Source organism: Carcharodon carcharias, chromosome 15 (genome assembly GCF_017639515.1).
Source record: "Carcharodon carcharias isolate sCarCar2 chromosome 15, sCarCar2.pri, whole genome shotgun sequence".
Lineage (NCBI taxonomy): Eukaryota > Metazoa > Chordata > Chondrichthyes > Lamniformes > Lamnidae > Carcharodon > Carcharodon carcharias.
In genome coordinates, this window is record NC_054481.1 from 72,610,084 (window position 1) to 72,631,070 (window position 20,987).

General features: G+C 42.7%; 1 protein-coding gene across 24 annotated transcripts in view; it reads right to left on the bottom strand.

Moving 5' to 3' along the window:
- LOC121287988 (inactive rhomboid protein 1-like) overlaps nucleotides 1-20,987 on the bottom strand; it is a 393,414-nt gene that overhangs the window by 36,217 nt on the left and 336,210 nt on the right. For all 24 annotated transcript variants that reach the window (XM_041206186.1, XM_041206191.1, XM_041206172.1 and 21 more), the window contains 4 exons: nucleotides 17,788-17,910; nucleotides 12,817-12,971; nucleotides 7,271-7,522; nucleotides 2,344-2,455 (listed from right to left, as the gene is read on the bottom strand). In XM_041206186.1, coding sequence (XP_041062120.1) covers nucleotides 2,344-2,455; nucleotides 7,271-7,522; nucleotides 12,817-12,971; nucleotides 17,788-17,910 — 642 coding nt within the window. The remainder of the gene's footprint in view (nucleotides 1-2,343; nucleotides 2,456-7,270; nucleotides 7,523-12,816; nucleotides 12,972-17,787; nucleotides 17,911-20,987) is intronic.

A 20,987-nucleotide genomic window follows, 5' to 3' on the forward strand; every position in this document is an offset into this window, starting at 1 on the left:
TAACAGGTAGCCTGAAGCATGGACAGTGCTTTAGGTAGGCCTGACACCAAGTGGAAGGTTGGGGAGGGGCTTTTGTCTGCCACCACAAGCCACCTTCTGCCTCCACAAGGGTGAAAGATACAATGGGTCTGCAGTGGAAATCAGAAGAGGAGCAAGCCAAATTCAAGACTGAGCTAAGGAGAATTTCTTTTAGAGGGTCATTAGTCTGTGGAATTCTCTTCTGCAGAGAGCAGTGGAGTTTGGGTTACTGAAAATGTTCAAGGCTGAGTTAGATTGATTTTTCATCAGCAAGGGAGTCAAGGGCTATGGGGGGGGGGGGGCGCAGACAGGAAAGTGGAGCGGAGACCACAATCAGATCAGCCACGATCTTATTGGATGGCAGAGCATACTCGAGGGGCCGAGTGGCCTACTCCTGCTCCTAATTCTTGTGTGTTCTTGTGTTAAGGAGGCAGAATAGTCCTAAAGAATGCCTTGAATGTTTCCTTTTAGGCCTTGGACTGAGCTGAGGCTTCAGTGGGCTTTCCGCTGCTACCACACAGCCTATCGCCCCCCCTCTCCATCAATGGTCCCTAGGAGTGGTGAAGGGTAGCGATATTGGTAAGATTTCCAAATCCCATCTCCCTATCGCCATTTGGCAGGGCAGTGCAAGAAATCAGTCTTGATTATAGGCTGCTTTAGCAATCCAAATTTCTGTTATCGAGGAATATTAAACCTTCCATCTCACATAAATTGCAAGAAAATATTAAAATTTATTTTTTGACAAACTGTAGATTGCTGAAGAAACAGACAAAGAAATGAAATATATTAATTTTAACAGAAATGTAGGCCCATGTATAAAAGTGATCTTGTTGAAAATCGTTGAGAAGTGTAAATACATTGCTGAACTTGCTGAATGTAATTTGCTGTGACCTGTTTCTTAATTTGTTTGAGTATTTCATAGAAGCTGGATATGGGGGGAAAAAGCATTTCTTGATGTCATGGTCAATGAAATGTCTCATTTAAAAACACAGCTGAACATTTTTTTTACAAAACTTTCGAAGAAACAAAAAATTGTCAGATCAGAGGTGAATATTAAATAGTCTAAATAATAGAAGAATTGTAACAAAATACTTCTGCAGTTTATAGACCAATACTAAGGGCGGAATCGTCCCAGATTTGCTCTTAAGTGCGGTAGCAAGCGGGAAAAAGGACGTTTTAACTTCTGGCAGCAATGGCAGGTTTTCACACCGTATCGTACCAATCCCACCACATTAATCATACATTCCCGGGAAACATGCCGTTTTGCTGGCGGGCAGCCTCCAATTTTAACCATCACCTCGTGGCTTTCTCATACTGGCAACCATGTTTAACATGCAGCCGTGCACACACCTCTCAGTGTTTCCAGTCCCAGGATTGCTGCACAGAAGAGATTGCCTCAAAAGGCAAGACAACTGCAACCCTCTGATTCAGTGACACATCCCTGGGATGCTTTCTGGACACAGTTAGGGTCTGCCACGATGTCCATTACCCCTGCTCAGGCCGTAGGAGACCCATTAGTGTCGCCACTCCAGCTTGGGAGGTGCTGGCACTGGTGGTCAGTGCCAACAATGCACAGAAGAGGTTCGCCATCCAGCGCAGAAAGAGGATGAGTATCTCACCCATGCCACCAGGGTAAGGCAACCATCTCATCACTCAAACTCCCCAGTACAGCCCTTGTCCTGCAACCTCTTCCCTTGCCTGGGGCACTTATCCTCCTTCCCCAAGCAAGCCATAGCCCTGCAGCCACTGAAAGTCTACCTCCCCTCCACCTTATGGTGGTCTAGTAAGTAGAGACCTCTCCGTGAGCTCCCCTAAAAGTGACGTGGTGCTGCCTGTGAAGCCTGGCACTGATGACCGCGAGTGCTGCCCGAAGCAAGGTGGGAAAACAAACCGCAAAGTCCGAGTGAAGTGCAGCTCGCCGCGTGCATGTCAGCTGTGAAACACGTCGGCGTGACCCGTGCTCAGATGAGCCAGTGGGCCCGGGATGATTCTGGTGAGCTGGACTTATAATGATATGCAGATGTATTACAATCAAGTTCCTGATGTACAACGGTGGGAAACATGGCCCGCCATCGATCGGCAAAGCGATGACTACAAACTAGTTCCACGATGGCGTAAAGCCCATTTTTGGCCTTCCTGCCACATTGTCCGCTCACACCTGATGCCAGCAGGCGTGGAAAATTCCGCTTAAAATTACTTCAGAGATGTGAACTAATTTTTTTTTTTTACAGAACGATTCCATTCCATAAAACAAATGGCCTCCGAGAATTATTACCCGAAGCTGGGGATATAAAAGAATTGCTTTGTTTTTGATCTATTACTTACTGAATCTACAGTTTCATGTTGAGAAAATCCTATTGGGGCAATTCCATAGATACACACAGCTAGGATAGTAATCAATATATGCACAAATGTAATCCAGTATGTGAAAAATGGCCTGAAAGGAAAAGGAAGCAGCTGTTAGTGATCAAACAAAATGTATTGAACATATAACATTCTAGCTAATGCAGAACTTAGTCTCTCCAGAAGTTAATTCATGGCCCCAATATTTACAGAAAAAGGTGTGCTGTAAAGGTACTTGCACTCCTTTCATTGCCAGCTTTCCTGACCACTAGGAAACCTAAATAGCAATTGTTAAATCTAAATCAGTCTCCCAGTTACACATTGGGAGAGTATGCAGTGGGTTGTGAACACATTCCCCATTTTTACATTTTTAACTATCCCAAACCTCTGTTGCACATCGCAGGCGGGGGAGTGGGATTGTTAATATTGAGGCATGTGTATCAAATGGGTCACATGAAGCCCATTTGTTACATTACAGAATTACAGAAGTGACAACAGGGGCACAGTCATACCATTTTGTAAGGCTCCAAGCCTTGTAGATCAGCTGTTTCTATTATGGATAATCATGCAGCACCATACCCAGGATAATAAAACAGGAATAGCCATGGAATTACAGATCATGTCAACTTGACTCTAAATGAATACAGCTTTCCTATATTATCTCAAAGATAGTCTGAGTTGCCTTAAAGAATACTGAATCCAAGTTACAACCATCTCTTTCAATTAATTCTGACATTATTCAGAACCAGTGGGTAATTTGGATGCACGCTCAACTCTATTCAGTTTCAATACTCAAGTATGTCATATTTTAAGAGGCAATATATATTCCCCATTTAAGGTAGGTTCATCTGATTTCTATTAAGCATTTTCTTGCAGCAGAAGGATCACCTTTGTAGAGGGCACAAATTAAAATCAGCCTTATATTGTCAAAATCTATCTCCCACTTTCATTTCTGCATTTATTGATTTTTCAGTTTTGATTTTCAAATTTTCAGTTCTGATGTGTTAACAGTTTGAACTATGCTATCCACTAAACCCCAAATGTTGAGGGGGAAGACAGGGGTGTAGTGGTAATGTCGCTGGACTAGTAATCCAGAGACCAGCTAATGACCTGGAGACATGGGTTCAAATCCACCACGGCAGATAGTGGAACTTGAATTCAACCAATAAATCTGGAATTGAAAGCTGGTCTCAGTAGTGGTGACCATGAAACTATCATCGATTGTTGTAAAAACCCATCTGGTTCACTAACATCCCTTAGGGAAGGAAATCTGCCATCCTTACTAGGTCTGGCCCACATGTGACTCCAGATCCACGGCAATGTGATTGACTCTTAATTGCCCTATTGTCAAGGACAGTTAAGGATGGGCAACAAACACTTGCCTTGCCAGTGACATCCACATCTTGTGAAAGACTAAAGACTGCAGACAAGCTCAGCTAAATATATTCTAAGCTCTTAAAACAAATCCTTTCTACTGAAAACAGAAACAGTGGCCAAGAGTTTCTGCTTTAAACACAGTGATCCAGGTGTAAATTCCATTCAAAATTGCATTGTTTTTAAGAGATGGTTTAAGTGTTCTTTCCCTCTAGTTTTCACTCATTTGCATTGCACCAAACATATAACCTTGTGTGAATCGCTGCAACTAAAATAATAACTGCATTAAACATACTCCTTAGCATATTTAAGATTGGTGCAGTTTTGTTAATATTTCTGTAAATGGGTTATCATAAAAATAAGCATTTTAAACACAATGTCCAGTCTACCGCCAATAAGTAACCCAATTATAGATAACTGAAAGTGCCTGAAAAACTATGTAGAACCATTTACTCTTACACACTGGTGTATAGTAGCTATTAAAAAAAAGTCTCAATTTGAAGTTCCTCTGTAAGGCCCTGTAAACAGGGGCAATTAGTGAAAACTCACACTGGTGATAAATTTGATCAAAAGCACAGCCAGTTTTATAGACAGGGCCAGCCTTCAGCGTGATTTTTTTTAACCATGTGCAAAAGATTGCAGAATCTTGATTTGAGGATTTGTTCTTTTAATTCCTAGGATTTCTATGCTGTTTTGCTGATTGCAGGTGAATTGCTGAGTGTAAGTGGGAAGTCCTGCCCACTGCGCTTTGCCAATACTTCAGGCAGTGAGGAACAGAGTCACGTCGACTAGGTAGGTCCAAGTCTGGTCCCTGGTCTCAGCCAAGTTACTGGATCTCAGCCAGAATATATAATAAGAGATACAACTCTTAAAGTGGGTGTGGAAGCAAAGGGACCTGGGTACATATATGCATCAATCATTGAAAGTGTCAGGACAGGTTGAGAGAGTAGTTAATAAAGCATACATCATCCTGGGCTTTATTAAAAGGAACATTGCGTAAAAGAGCAAGGAGATAATGTTGAATTTGTATAAGTCACTAGTTCAGCCTCAGCTGGAGGATTGCATCTGCGACCGGATGAGATGCATCCAAGGATATTGAAGGAAGTGAGAGTAGGAATTGCAGGGGCACTGGCCATAATCTTTCAGTCTTCCCTAGCTCGGGGATGGTGCCAGAGGACTGAAGAATTGCAAGCATTACGCCCTTGTTCAAAAAGATAAGCCCAGCAATTACAGACCAGGCAGTTTAATTTCCGTGGTGGGCAAGATTCAGAAATAATTATTTGGGATATAATTAGTAGTCACGTGGAAAAATATGGATTGATAAGGAAGAGCCAGCATGGGTTTCTAAAGGGGAAATCATGTTTAACTAACTTGCTGGAGTTTTTTGAAGAGGTAACAGAAAAGGTCGATGAAGGCAATGCTGTTGATGGACTTGGTGTACATGGGCTTTCAAAAGGCATTTGACACAGTGCCATGCAACTGACTTGAGAGAAAAGTTACTGCTCATGGAATAAAAAGGGACAGTAGCAACGTGGATACAAAATTGGCTGAAAAATAGGAAGCAGAGAGTAATGGTCAATGGATATTTTTCGGGCTGGAAGAAGGTGTGTCGTGGAGTTCCCCAGGGGTCGGTATTGGAGCCCTTGCTTTTCCTGATTTATATTAATGATCTAGATCTTGGTGTGCAGGGGACAATTTCAAAGTTTGCGGACAATACGAAGCTTGGGAGTGCTGTAAACTGTGAGGATGACAGTGTGGAACTTCAAGAGGGTAAAGACAAGTTGGTGGAATGGGCGGATAGGTGGCAGATGAAGTTCAATATGGAGAAGTGTGAGGTGATGCATTTTGTTAGGAAGAACATGGACAGACAATATAAAATAAGGGGTGGAATTTTGAAGGGGGTGCAGGAGCAGAAAGACTTGGGTATATGTGCATAGATCATTGGAGGTGGCAGGAGAGGTGGAGAGAGCAATTAATAAAGCATATAGTATCCTGGGCTTTATTAATAGGGGCATAGAGAACAAGAGCAGGGAGGTTATGTTGAATTTATATAAAGGCCCTCATTAGACCTCAGCTGGAATATTGTGTACGGTTCTGGGCGCCACATTATAGGAAGGATGTGAACACATTGGAGAGAGTGCAGAAGAGGTTTACAAGAATGGTTCCAGGGATAAGAAACTTCAGCTGTGAGGATAGATTGGAGAAGTTGGGACTGTTTTCTTTGGAGAGGAGAAAGTTGAGAGGAGATTTGATAGAGATGTTCAAAATTACGAGGGGGCAGGACAGAGTAGATAGGGAGAAGCTGTTCCCACTCGTAAAAGGATCAAGAACAAGAGGGCGCAGATTTAAAGTGGTTTGCAAAAGAAGCAAATGTGATGCAAGAAAAAACTTTTTCACACAACGAATGGTTCGAGTCTAGAATGTGCTGCCTAGAATTGTGTTGGAGCCAGGTCCAATCGAGGCATTCAAGAGGGCATTAGATGATTATTTGAATAGAAACAAGGTGCAGGGACACGGGGAAAAGGCAGGGCAATGGCACTAGGTCATAATGCTCATTTGGAAAGCTGGTGCAGACACGATGGGCTGAATGACCTCCTTCTGTGCTGTTAAGATTCTGAGATTCTAACCAGTTCTTTAGGACAGATGCAAAGACATTGGAGAGAGTGCAGGAAAGATTCACGAGAATGGTTCCAGGGATGAGGAAATTCAGTTATGAAGATGGATTGGAGACATTGGGAATGTTTTCCTTGGAGAAGAGAAAACTGAGAGAAGATCTGAAAGAGGTGTTCAAAATCATGAGGGGTCTGGACAGAGTAGATAGGGAGAAACTGTTCCCACACGTGAAAGGACTGAGAACGAGATCACACAGGTTTAAAGTAATTAGCAAAAGAAGCAAAAGTGATATGACAAGAATCTTTTACACACAGCAAGTGGTTGGGAATTGGAATGCACTGCTTGACAGTGTGTTGGAGGCAGGTTCAAATGAAGCATTCAAAAGGGAATTAGACTGTTATCTGAAAATGTAGAATGCACAGAGTTATGGGGAGACGGCGGGGGAACAGCACTAGGTGAGTTGTTTATTTGTAGAGCTGGTGTAGACATGATGGGCCAAATGGCCTCCTTCTGTGCTGTAATAATTCTGTAATTGGTTTCGGCACTAGGTTAGGGAGGGAATTTGGATAGGGCTCCAGTTTTTATCCAATAATCTCTGCGGGAAGTGCCCTGCGTGGCCAATTGGCGATAGCAGGATCAACACTGGGCTGCAACTTTTAAACAATCTGCTGCTAATCACTGTCTACATTCACTTTTCAAATAAATTCTTGAGTGAAGTAGCTGAGGGAATCTAGTGCCCTAGATTCTGGGGCCATTGTCGATGTTTTCACAAACAGAGCATTGAATGAAGATGCAAGCCTCAAAATGTCTACAACAAACAGAAAACACCAACTTCTAAGCGAACTTCTCAAGAAATACAACTAAAAAAGGTCCAAATATCACGTGGGGAATTTATAAATTCAAATCGGACTCCTCTTCTTACCGATGATCATCCATATTATCTATTTGTTTCTTCACATAGCTGTCTATTCGCTTGCGATAGGTTCGATTTGTTAGCTTTCCCACCATCCCCAGTCCATAGGGTCTCTTTTCCTTTGCGAGTAGTTTCTTTACAGGTATAGAAATACGCTGGCCTCTCCTCTGTCCACTCACACTGACCACCTCCTGCCGTAAACGCACCTTGGGCTGAGCGGCTGCTCCTTCTTTCTGTTTCCGCCAGCCCCGTTCCAATGGGCTGATGAAAGAAAATGACAAAGGATAGTTCACAGGAATCCTGACAAATTTAAACACTTTAATAATGAATTCAATCAGCTACCCTTGACAACTCTAATGCCATCAGTTTCCTAATTAAAGCATGCTTTCATTACTATTTAAAACAAAAAACTGTGGATGCTGGAAATCCAAAACAAAAACAGAATTACTTGGAAAAACTCAGCAGGTCTGGCAGCATCGGCGGAGAAGAAAAGAGTTGACGTTTCGAGTCCTCATGACCCTTCGACAGAACTTGAGCAAGTTCCTCAAGTTCTGTCGAAGGGTCATGAGGACTCGAAACGTCAACTCTTTTCTTCTCCGCCGATGCTGCCAGACCTGCTGAGTTTTTCTAGGTAATTCTGTTTTTGTTTATGCTTTCATTACTTCCTGATGTGCCTCGAAATGTTTACATTTTTTGACTATTTATCTAAAGTTGCACTTTTAAAATTGTATCCAGGTCACGAATCCATTATCTGAAACCCCTGGGGCCGGCTGCATCTCGGTATTTAGATGCTTTCGATTTTCAGATGTGATATGCCCACCAGATTGGATGTAGTTAGGATGAATAACTAGTAATGAGCAGTTGAGGAAAAGGTTTTGTATCCCTCAGTGGTACATTAAACATTTTATGAAGCAAGGGAAAGCAGCCTCTAGCAGACTGGACTTGGCACTCAGACCTGTACTTCCAAAGACTTGCCATCTCCATTTGGATTAGATAATGGCCGGGATTTTCTGTGCCCACCAGCGTCGGGTGTGCTTGGTGGCGTGAGCGGACAATATGGCGAGAAGGCCAAAAATCGGTTCACAACTTTGTGAAACCAGTTTGTGATTGCCTGCTGGGCCCGCTGATGGTGGGCCACGTTCCCCGCCATCGGATATCGGGAGCCTCGTTGTAATACATCAACATGTCATTATAAGGTCAGCCTAACGGAATCATCCCCTCCCCTGCTACTGGATCGTTTGCCCACGTCAGCAGGAAAATATGCCGTCGTGTTTCACAACAGCACATAAGTGAGGTGCACTCGGCGAGTTGCGCTGCACTCGGGACTTCAAGGTTTGTTTGCCTACCTTGCTTCGGGCAGCACTCGCAGTCATCAGCGCCAGGCTTCACAGACAGCACTACATCACTTTAGGGGGTCTCGAGGAAGGTCTCTACCTGCCAGATCAGTGATATGTGGGTGGCTTTTCAACAGTTGCAGGCTAGGGTTTGCTTGGGGAAGGGGGAGAAGTTGCCTCAGGCAAGGGAAGAGGCTGCAGGGCGAGGGCTGTACTGGGGAAGGAGGATAACCCACGGTGTATGTGTGGGAGTACATGTTGATCTGTGCAAATGGTCTCAAGATGGTGAGGGTTGAGGAGATAGTCTTCAGAGGAAATGAGGACATGTGGGGGAATGTGTGTGAGAATGGGTGGTGATGTCCCTTGAGCTGGCAGTGAATGAGTTTCCAGTGAATGTGTGATGGGCTTGAGTGTGAGTTTAGGGTGATGAGATGGTTGCCATACCCTGGCTGTACAGATGAGATCATTCATCCTCTATCTGCAGTGGATGGCCAACCTCTTCTCCGACCACCACTGCCATTGGCTACCAAGCCGGAGTGGGAATGTTGCTGCCCCTCCTGCGGGGGCAGCAGGGGTACAGGACATCACAGTCAGCGTCCACAGCGTCCAAAAGGCACTCAGGGGCTGTTGTATTCTTGCTGTTCAGGGGCCGTTTTCTTTGCTGCAGTCCTGGGCTGGAAGCACTGAGCACGGCTGTACTTTAAATGTGGTGCTTGGCATGATGAAGCGGCGAGTTGATGGTGTGGCAGGTGAATCAGACCCTGCCCACTGTCAAAATGATGTGTATCCCGGGAATGCATAATTAATGAGGCGGGTTGGGGATGATACAGCACGAAAAGTCGCAATTGTGGCTAGCGGTCCACTACCACACTTAATGCAAATCTGGGAGGATTCTGCTCATTGCTATTTGCCCGAGGGGCAGCATTTTCTTGGTTGAAATTAGTTGCCATAATAGGGTTTGGATCAGAAGCATAATCTCTCACAGCAGCTGGGCACAAGGTAAGGTAAATAACTAGATTTCCCGCGCTAAAGGTCAGGTCCAGTCAGTGAAGTTTGTGTCGGCTCAGGTCAGGGACTGCCTGTGCTAAAGGTCGATGAGGTTTGAATAAAGTACGGTTTTTGGATGTTTGGTTTTTGGATTTACGGATAATGGATAGTCAACCTGTATAAGGCAAAGTGTATTCACATCCTTGAAATAAAAGGCATTAATACATAAAGCAGTTAAAATGCTAATGGCCAAGGTGTGAACGATAAGCAATTTATAGATCGTCTCTGTAATCAGTAAAAGCAATGTGCTGTGATATTTCTTCTCCTGGATGGCCTGGCCAAGCCTTCATGTGAAGGCATGAGCCCCAGTGTTCACTCTGAGCCAGGAAAAGAACAGGTGAAAGGATTTGCGGACAAGGAACTTGCAAGTAAGTGTTTTCCTGCATGTCCCCCTGAATTTAATGACAGGACATCTTTAGAACTTGTGCAATAGGTTTCCTGTATCAGGCTGTCAGGTAGTGGAGTTGCATGATTGAAGGAGTCAGGTGAAGGGGCTGGTGAATTGGACATTGATCTCACTAAGTGGCAAAGCACATACATTTTTTTCTGTCATTCTGGGCAATAGCATTGACTATATTGGGTCCATCAGGACTCGGTGGAAGTCCTAATGCATGGACCTCCATGGGAATCGACCAGGAAGTTAAAACTTCCGATGGGCAGCTCCCCTGCTTCCTGGGACCCATCTATGAATGACCCTGACTTTGAACAGAATCAGAGACTTGGGAGAGATCCACGGTACTTATCTGAGTAATTAGCCAGGAAATATTAGACGAATTAAAACCTAGTCTAACATCTGGGTAACTACAAAACCGACCCCCTCCCTGACTACCTTCCCCAACCCAACCACCCAACTACCACCCCCGATGCAACCTGACTAACCCCCAAACCAACTACCCACCGAACCAACTACCTACCTCTCCCACCCATTCATCCATTCGCTAACATTCAAACTGGACCTTCAAATTTACCATAAAACAGCTGGTGCTGTAAAAAAGGGCATGTCTTCTGCACTGATCCTCTTTGCAGGTCTCTGCGTGGATTCCTATACTGAGGGAGTACTTCAGGATGGTGCATTGGAAGTTGGACTCTTTGAAACATAACCAGGTTAAGTGCGCTGTTTTCTAAATGATCAGTGTCAGACACAGCAGTTCCAACACTGATCGGAAGATTTTGGTCAATGATAGTACAGAACTTGAGTATTGCTGAAAAGAAAGAAGGACATTTTTGTGGAAGTTTTTTGCCTTACACTCATCAGCATAATTTGCAAGAGAACACTAATGCCAGGGGAAACAACAATTTATACCGCATGAGAAGAGAGTGCAAATTTGGCTGGCAAGTGAGCTCAGAGTGGTAAAGGCATTGCCATGGAGAGTGCACCAGTTGATGGTGACTAACAGTTAACTGCCAAACATTGTTTGAAATTTAAACCAGGCAGCTTACTCTGATTAGTCAAGACATTGCCCTGGGAAATGAACCAGCAAATGGCTGTCACTTATTTTGTTTAGCTCAAACAGGCACAATGTTTGTACATGTTCTTTCTGTCTGCAAAGAACAGGGCCCCACGTATTAATATATGCAGCTTCTAAAACATGCAAATGTGCCACGATGCAAACCAGATTGATAATTTTAAACTGGTTGTCAGCATAATTCTTAGCATACTGAGGATTATTTAGCAGATTATTTAGATGTGATTTGCAATTGGACAGCATTTGCTAAATATATGTTATATTGATACACAGGGCCCTGTTCTTTGCAGACTGAAAGAACATGTACACAAATTGCACCTGTTTCAGCTGGACAAAATAGATTACAGCCATTTGCTGGTTCATTCGCCAGGGTAATCTCTTGACCAACTAGAGTCAAGCTGCCTGGTTTGAATGTCAAACAATACTTGGCAGTTAACTGGCAGTCTCCATTAAATGGTGCATTCTGTGGCAACGCCTCTACCAACCAGAGTCCACTTGCCAACCAATCAGCACTCTCTTCTCAGAGTACAAATTTGTTGTTTCCCCTGAAATTGGTATTCTCTTGCGAATTGTCCTGATGAGTACAAGATGAAAAGCTTCAACAAAAAATGTCCCTTTTTTGGCAATACTCAATTTGTGCCAACGTTATAATGTTACTTGGTCTCAAGGTATAAGATGGCCAGTGATTCACAGACTGCCAATGTAAAGAGACCTACTCCTTATCTTCACCCGGTGAATGGGACACTCATTAGGGATTGCAAGACACTGGTTCCTCTTCCATGATAGTAAATGATGGTATGGTGAAGAACTTTCAAAAGCAAAGTTCACTATAGTTTGGAACTCCCGATGGTACAGCATGCTTGTAGTTTGAATTTAGCTAGAATATGTTACTGTAGAAACCATTGATGAAAATAAGGTACAGGGATTCCAATCCCTGGAGAAACTTAGGCAGCTGAGGAGATTTCAGTTGGAAAGTTTGCCAAGGTAGCTCCCAATCCTGTAAGTGAGGGAGGTGCAAGGGGCAGAGGCAAGTGGTACAGCAAACGATTCCATGGATTTCATAGTTCAAGGAGGTCTGCAGAGTACAAACCAAGGTAGCATGGGGGAATGGGGCATGGAAAATGGATGGGTACTTGAGGAAAAGAAACTCACAGGGCAAGGAATAGGCATGTCTGGATTGCTCTATGGACAGGGAGCATGGACTCGATGGGCTGAGTAGCCTCTATGTGTCATATTTACTGTATAACCCTAAATGAAGGCCAGCCATGTGTGAGGGCTCATCTTACAGAATAAAATTATAGAGATATCATAAATGAAGGAAATTTTTTTAAAACACATGTGAGGAGGAGGTGGAATTTAATTCTTTCAACCACATTGTTTGATGTTTTCTACTTATTTTTGGAAGGAAAATTAAATGTCGTCCAATTAGACAGGTAGAAAACCTAAACCTGCTGAATATAAAAATGTGTGCAGAGGAACAAAACTTAATTTAATACTGTTTGCAACTTGTTCCTCGCTTCAGCTAATCAAATTTGAGTCAAATTCATTATACCTACAAATGTTCTGAGAATTTATCTACATTAGGACTTGATGCAATGATAATTAAATGGATGTGTTTTTATCACTTTTGCTCCAACAAGTTAATCTCTGCAGAGTTGTGACTATTGGGATCATTCTTTTCTTGCCTGGTGAAAAACCTGCAACTTACAGCATTAAATGACTTCGTTCAAGTTCACTTTTGTCCAAGGCACTGCCGGTCAGGTCAGTCTGATCTAGAGAGTTGGCCTCTGTCTCCTTCACAACTTCTGCAGGTTCAAATACCTCATCAGGATAGGTTGACAACTCTTCAGGTAGGACTCCTTCCTGGCCAAAAGAAATAAAAAAAATTCAAGAGAGAAAAATCTCAGCAGATTATTAAACTCTGTTAGTAATCACACCATAATACTAGCATTATGATTAAGTATGAGTTGTGTACCAGCACATTTTTCTCTCATTAGTTATATGAGCTTGCCCATTCTTGCACAACGACCACTAGATGGAAATATTTCAAAGCTGATGCAGCAAAGTGAATGGATGCCTGTGCACCGTGAGAATTGTGACGTTTGATACTGCACAGTGTATCATTTCCACGTGCTAACCAGCTTTTATTCTCAATAAACAGCTCACTTCAGGCTTAACCCATTCCAAACTCAAAGGGAGCATGCCAGCAAAATAATCCTGGTAAAGAAGTCTCCAAAAAGCTGAGAAATCTAGAACTGTGTCCACTTGCAGTCCTGTAGGACATTGCTAGTGAAAACTCAGATGGACTAAAAAAATCCTCAAATTGTAAAGCACTGGTGAATTTTCTCTATCTGCTATCAATTACAAGACCTATCAAGGAATACTCAAAATTCAGCAAGTAGTTGAGAGGTTCTTCAGTTCAAAAGAATTATGTTTCATGTATTTTCATGTTTATTCTGTGTTGTTCATCGCTATACATCAAACAATGACAATATCACACTCAAGGTAATGGGGATTATCTTAAATCATGCCATCTGCACCAGCCGGTTAACATTCGGCATTTAACAATGCAAGGCTACATGTTGTCCTTTAAGGAAACTGATATTCTACCAAGCTGACTACTTGGACAGTCCTGTGGGGCAGAACACTGCAAAAATCCTAGATATAGTGAGATTCAGCATTGGCACAGCAGGGCTTGAACACCGTCTGTCTCCTTTAGTCACTTATTAAAAGAAACTATTGACTATTGCTTTACTATACTTTTCACATGCCTGTTCTCAAGAGAGTGCTAATCTCTCTGTGACTTCTAAGATTCAGCACATGAACACAATGCAGCAATTTGACATTTTATAAGGGAGATTGTTCATTGGAAAGTAAAATGCAGTCTGGAGAGCGTAGTGGACTTCAACCAAGAGGTCCAAATATGTCTCACAATGAGATTCATACCCAGGTTTCACATACAGGGCATAGTTTACCAGCATGGCTGGACTACCAGAGAGAAAAAGAAAGCTACAGTTGGAAAGATTTCTCACAATGTTGTTCACGTGCTTTCAGGTGAGTTTACTCAAGAGACTGAAACAGTCTGATAACCAGTGTCGATTATTGGGGTGATGCTGGTTTTGGGGTACTTGAATTATAGAGGAAATCACAAACACTATCTTATCGTCCATTCCTCCTTGGAGCAGCCTTGTCGCTAACGTGATTTTCTCTGATCAAGCTGCACATAACAACCGCAGAATTAAACCCTTCTGAAGCTTTGATAGAAGAGGCAGCAAGGCAGATCAAAGCGGTCATCCTCAAATGAGAAATGTTCTTGGAAAATGCCCCTCCTTTGTGTCATATTTAGAGTCCAGTGTCCTTGTTTTACAGGACGGACAAGACTTTCATCATATATAGGCTAAATGTGAAATATTAAGAGTAGAAATCCACAGTAGGCAAAACGAATAGTTACAATTCTGTGGCCAAGAGTCTGTACAGGCTAAAAGTTCATCTTTAGAATTCCTGGTTCATCAGAGTGCACACTGAGATTTCTAGTGACTCAACTCATTTTCTATTTATTAAAATAAAGCATTGAAGCATGGAGATTTAACCAACACTGTCCTTTCAACAGAAAACCTCCCAGCATTACCAACGTTCACAATGAGCCTTCTTTGCTAAAGTTTGGGTCATGAATTGCTTGATGGTACATTAGGTCAGGAGACAATGTAGAAAAATCGGCATGGCCTGCTGCTAAAGTGGCTCATTAACAGAGTAAGATACATCTTTGAAGAAAGAGAGAAAAGTGATGGAATTGATATTGAGATAGAATAATTTGGCAAAGAAAGCCTGCTCAATCACAAATACAGTACCTTTAGCTAGTAAAACATCTCAAGGCACTTCACAGGAACATTATCAAGCAAAATGTGACACTGAGCCACCAAAGGAGATATTACAGCCTGTGACCAAAAGCTTGGCAAAGACAGATTTCAAAAAGCATCTTAAAGGAGGAGAGAGAAAGAGAAGGAGGAGAGATTTATGAATGGAATTCTACACTTAGGGCCTTGGTACCTGAAGGCATGGCCACCAATGGTGGAGCTATTAAAATTAGGTATGCTCAAGAGGCCAGAATTAGAGGAGCCGATATCCAGGAGGGACGTAGAGCTGGAGAAGATTAGAGATAGGGAGGGGGTAAGACGATGGAGGGATCTAAAAATAAGAATGGGAGTTTGAGATTCGAGGTTTTGCTTAACTGAAATCCAATGAAGGGAGGTCAAGGACCATAGGGATGATGCAGGAATGGAACTTATACGAGTTAGCACATGGCAACATGGATGCCCTCAAGTTTACAGGGGGTAGGAAGTGAGATGCCAGCCAGGAGTGAATAGTTAAGTTGAAAAATAACAAAGGCATGGATAAGTGTTTCAGCCGCAGATGACCTGAGAGAGGAATGGAATAGGGCGATGTCAGGGAGGTGGAAAAAGTCGGTCTTAGCAATGGCACAAATATGTGGTCAGAAGCTTATCTTGCAATTAAACATAACACCAAGGATGTAAACAGTCTGGTTCTGCCTCAGACAGTGATCAAAAAGAGGGATGGAGTTGGTAGCTAGTGAATGGCGTTTGAGAGAGGAACCAAAACAATATTTAATTGGGGGAAATTTATTCTCATCCAGTACCAGATGTTGGATACCAGTCTGATAATTTACAACAGTGAGGGAGTTGAGGCAAAGCCCACGTGTTGTCAGCCTACGTGAAAACTAAGGCTGTCTTTTCGGATGATGTCATCGAGGGGTGGCAGACAGATGAGAAATAGGAGGGGCCAAGGATAGATCCTTGGAGGACACCAGAGGCAACGATATAGGAGCAGGAAGAGAAGCCAATGCCGGTGATTCGATGGTTATGATTAGTTAGATAAGAATGGAACCAGGTGAAAGCAGTCCCACCCAGCTGGACGACAGTGGAGGAGGATGGTGTAGTCAACCATGTCAAAGGCTGCAGACAGGTCAAGAAGGGTGAGGAGGGAAAATTTACCTTTGTCACAGTCACATAGGGTGTCATTTGTGATTTTGATAGGAGCTGTTTCGGTCCTGTGGGTAGAAATCTGACTGGAGAGATCCATGGGGATGGGGGTGGTAGTTTTCATGGACAAAGGGATCAAGGAGAGGAGAGGAGTCACAATCTGAGGACAGAGAATCGGTAGCAATGTCAGCTAACGTAGGAGGCAGGAAGTGAAGTTAATGGCCAGCAGTTTAGTGGGAATAGTGTCGAGGGAGCAGGAGGCGGGCCTCATGGACAAGGTGAGCTCAGGTGGGGGCAAATGGGGAGATAGGAGAGAAAGGTGTAAGTTCAGGGTGAGGTGAGCGGGGGTCTTCGGAGGATGCCCAGCTTGGTGAGCTAGAGGATGGGACAGAAGTGACAGAGGCAGCTGATCAGATGTACTTAACACTTAGTGATAAAGAAATTCATGAGCTCCTCATGGAGGTGAGGGTGGAGGAGGCAGAGCAGAGAGATTTATGAAGGCAGTTTACAGTTGAGAAAATAAGTCACTGGTTATTTTCATAATCCAGGACGATCCTGGAATAGTGGGCAGTTTTGGCAGCCCATGGAAATAAGTCTAAGAAATATTTGTAAAAAGTGAATCAGAGGAGGAAAGCTCTACCACAATGTAACAATTTTTCCCATGTAGTGTATTTGTGGAATACTGTCTCTGATTCAATGAAAAGTAAAAGCAGGAAAAATTTAGATTGTAGCTTTATGCGTAATTAAGGTTGGAGCAATCTTAGAACTAATAATCCAATGTTAGAACTTGACTTTGGGTATCCCTACAGTCAGCCATTAATGTCTGAGGCCTACAACGAGCTTGAAGCACATGTAAAGATCTTTGTGTGTGTGAAGAGTGCTGGGAGACCAAGCACAAACTGTACAGGAGATCAAATTTCTATGCAGATTGGGGAACCATTCATTATGTGGTTGCAGCACTTGAACAATGTTCCAGACACACAGCGCCCATTCCAAATGAATACTTGAGAGGGACACCTCAGAAAAGATTTTTATATTGACTCCTCGGCGGCCCTCTCTGCTGTGGGCTTAGCCTTCATTGAAACACTTTGCTCATTTAGCTCCAATAGTCTTTTACCCAAAGGCTACCTTGTGTCATATATTAAAAACAATTGTAGTCCCGTAAGAGCATCGGGCAGCCCCCTATGTTACTGCTGATGTCCTTGGGGCAACCTAACCACATGTGCTAAGCATCCAAAACACTACAGAACTCTTGTATTATTGTGTGAGGTCAGTTCATTTGGGCACGGTCATGCATAATGTCTGAAGCAGCAGTCTCTGGGGTTCTGTGTCAGCACTGTATTATATACTTCACTGTTTTGAAACAGATTGATCTAAAGTATTAGGAATCCAATATAACCCTAGCAAATGTACAAAAGCCCATGCACCTATCTGAAAGGTAACTGAATGACAAAGAATTATCTTTTCATTGTTTCATTCAGAGTTCTATTTCAAATATAACATATGCTTCAATTCTTTGAAACAATCTGGAATATACTTTCTATGAGAGGGAAAAAAAAATCATAGATCATGTAAAAACAGGGAATTTTCCAAACTTCCAAACAGAACAGATGTCAACAGCAAATCATGGTGGAATACGCTGCAAATTAAAACATGCCGCACTCTGTGCTATGTGATCTCACCCTTGCAAAAAATGAGGTATCCAGCTCATCGGGGAAATCTACAGTGTCCTCTTCCATAAAACTGGGTGGATTAAAGCTGCGTCTCTGAGCCCGCCGTGTTGCACTTTCCCTGAGAGAGCGCCCCTGTAAAAGATATAGGAGACCTCGTGAGTACACAACTAAAGTCCACTGCATGAGTATTCTGTAAAATAGATGTTTCCCATGTATACAATTCGTCACTTGTGAAGAAAATGAAAGACTTGCATTTATGTAGTGCCTTTCATGGCCTCAGGAAATTCCAAAAATGTTTTACAGCCAATAAGATTTTTTTTTTTTAAGTGAAGTCTCTGTTGAAATGTAGGAAACAGGGCAACCTGTGCAGAGCAAGCTCCCAGCAAACTTCAATGTGATAATCTGTTTTTATGACATTGGTTGTGGGATAAATATCGGCCAGTACACCAGGGATAACTACCCTGCTCTTCTTCAAAATAGTGCCCTGGGATCTTCAATGTCCACTTGAAAGGGCACATGGGGTCTCGGTTTAAGATCTTATCTGAAAAAAGGCACCTCCAACAGTGCAACTCTCCCTCAGTACTGCACTGCAGTGTCAGACCTGATTCCTGTGCTCAAGTCCCGTAATGAGATTTGATGCCACAACCTTCTGATTCAGACGGGAATGCTACCAACAGCTTGATTTACATTTGATCTTTATTGGCCAAGTTCAAATCAATGAATATCAATCAATACTTTTTATAAAACATTAGATCTACTTACAATGCAAAGGACACCGATTTGTAATTTATCATAAATCTATAATGGTGCATCTAAGAACAGATTTGCAAGTATTTTGATTTTATATTGGGAGACCAGTATGGTTTGCCCTGAAACCTGTTCCAACTTTAGTTGAATTACAGCATCTTATTATCTCTGTAAAATGAGTTTAATTACAGTACAGCTATAATTAGATACTTACATGCAGGCTAACATCATACTACAAAAATTATTATTGGGATCAGGTGATCAAACAAACAAGGATCAAACTCCTATTAATGATGGCACTGGTTCCTGATATTTGATAAAAATGAAAAGACAAGTCAAAATGGTATCGAACAACAAGGCGGAAAAAGGAAAATCTAATAAAAATGGTGAGGTTCCTGGTTTGTATAAAGAAATTCTCCAATTTGGGTCTACACACCCATCACTCTTTACAACCTGTGTCAATTCCAGATTAATGCAAATTATTTAACTATCAATCAATTTAGAGCCGTTCTGTTAGTGCAGGTATCACAGACATGTCCCAGTGTACTTAACTGGAATGGACACCAAAAAGCTAAGAAGCATAGCTGAATAGAAAAGGATGTTTTGGAAAGTAAAGAGGGTGAAGGGAAGGCAAAGAATTTTGGAAGTGAGTTCCAGCAAACAGGGTCATGTTGATTCAAAATGTGCAAAACATCAATAATGAAGCAGAGAACAGAGGGAACACAGTGTATCAGAGGAGTAAGGATCGAGAGGAGATATCATACAAGAGATCTCTGTCAGAGTGGGAAAAGGCACATGGATGAGGATAAAGATTTTCAAGTCAACTTTAACGTAAGAGGAATCCAATGTGAATCAGGGCAGTGGGTGTGTAGAGCTTTACATGGCCAAGGTGTGAAACTTGCTGGGATGAATGGTTAAAATACAGTGAATGCCCAATTTACTATCCCTTCAAATTAATGGATAGACAATCAAATACTGCAAGACCCGAGAGCCAAACTTCTTGCTAACAGTGAAGGATGGCAAGCCAGCTATATTACCTCAACCATGGCAGAAACAACAATATTTCTGTACACAATAGGAATAAAGGATATTTTTAAATTTATTCTTTCATGAGGTATGGGCATCATTGGCTAGCCAGCATTTAGTGCCCATCCTTAATTGTCCTCAAGAAGGTGATGGCAAGCTGCCTTCTTGAACCACTGTAGTCCATGTGGTGTAGGTACGCCCATGGTACTGTTAGGGAGGGAGTTCCAGGATTTTGACCCAGCGACAGTGAAGGAACAATGATATATTTCCAAGTCAGGATGGTGGGTGACTTGGAGGGGAATTTGCAGGTGGTGGTGTTCCCATGCATCTGCTACCCTTGGCCTTCTAGATGGTAGTGGTCACAGGTTTGGAAGCTGCTGTCAAAGGAGCTTTCGTGAGTTGTTGCAGCGCATCTTGTAGATGATACACACTGCTGGCACTGTGTTGGTGGTGGAGGGAGTGAATGCTTAAGGTAGTGGATGGAGTGCCAATCAAGCAGGCTGCTTTATCCTGGATGGTGTCAAGCTTCTTGAGTGTTGTTGGAGTTGCACTCATCCAGGCAAGCAAAGAGTATTCCATCACACTTGTACCTTGTAGATAGTGGACAAGCTTTAGGGAGTCAGGAGGTGAGTTACTCGCTGCAGAATTCCCAGCATCTTTTTTTAAATGTATTTTTATGGCTAGTCCAGTTCAGTTTTGGGTTAATAGCAGCCCCCAGGATTTTGATGAGCAGTAGTCCCAGGAAGTGTGAGAAAAGTTGGTTCATTTGGCAGCATAGCTCTTCGATAGCTTTTCAACATTAAATATTTGGGTGCACAACTAATAGGATCAGTGAACTCATGAACACTCTCCTCCTTCCCCACCCCCTTTCCGACCCCCCTTTTTCCAATAATTTGTAAATATTTTTCTTTCCCACCTATTTCCATTATTTTTAAATGTATTTCCATCCATTGTTTTATCTCTACCTTTTAGCCTATTTCGATCCCCGCCAGCCCCCCAACCCACCCCCACTAGGGCTATCTGTCCCTTGCTCGTCCTGCTTATTACCCTTAATGTCACCATTAGCACATTCCTTAGATAATATCACCACCTTCAACACCTCTGTGTCCTTTTGTCTATGACATCTTTTGGCTATCTCCACCTATCACTGGCCCTCTATCCAGCTCTACCATCAAAAGATGATACGCTTCTATCACTGCTTGTTTGTCCCTACAACCACACCAACCCGCTCCACTTCTCTCTCTCTCTCCGCCCCCCCCACACACCTTAAACCAGCTTATATTTCAACTCTTTCTTGGACTCGAACTCAAGTTCTGTCGAAGGGTCATGAGGACTCGAAACGTCAACTCTTTTCTTCTCTGCCGATGCTGACAGACCTGCTGAGTTTTTCCAGGTAATTCGTGTTTTTGTTTTGGATTTCCAGCATCCGCAGTTTT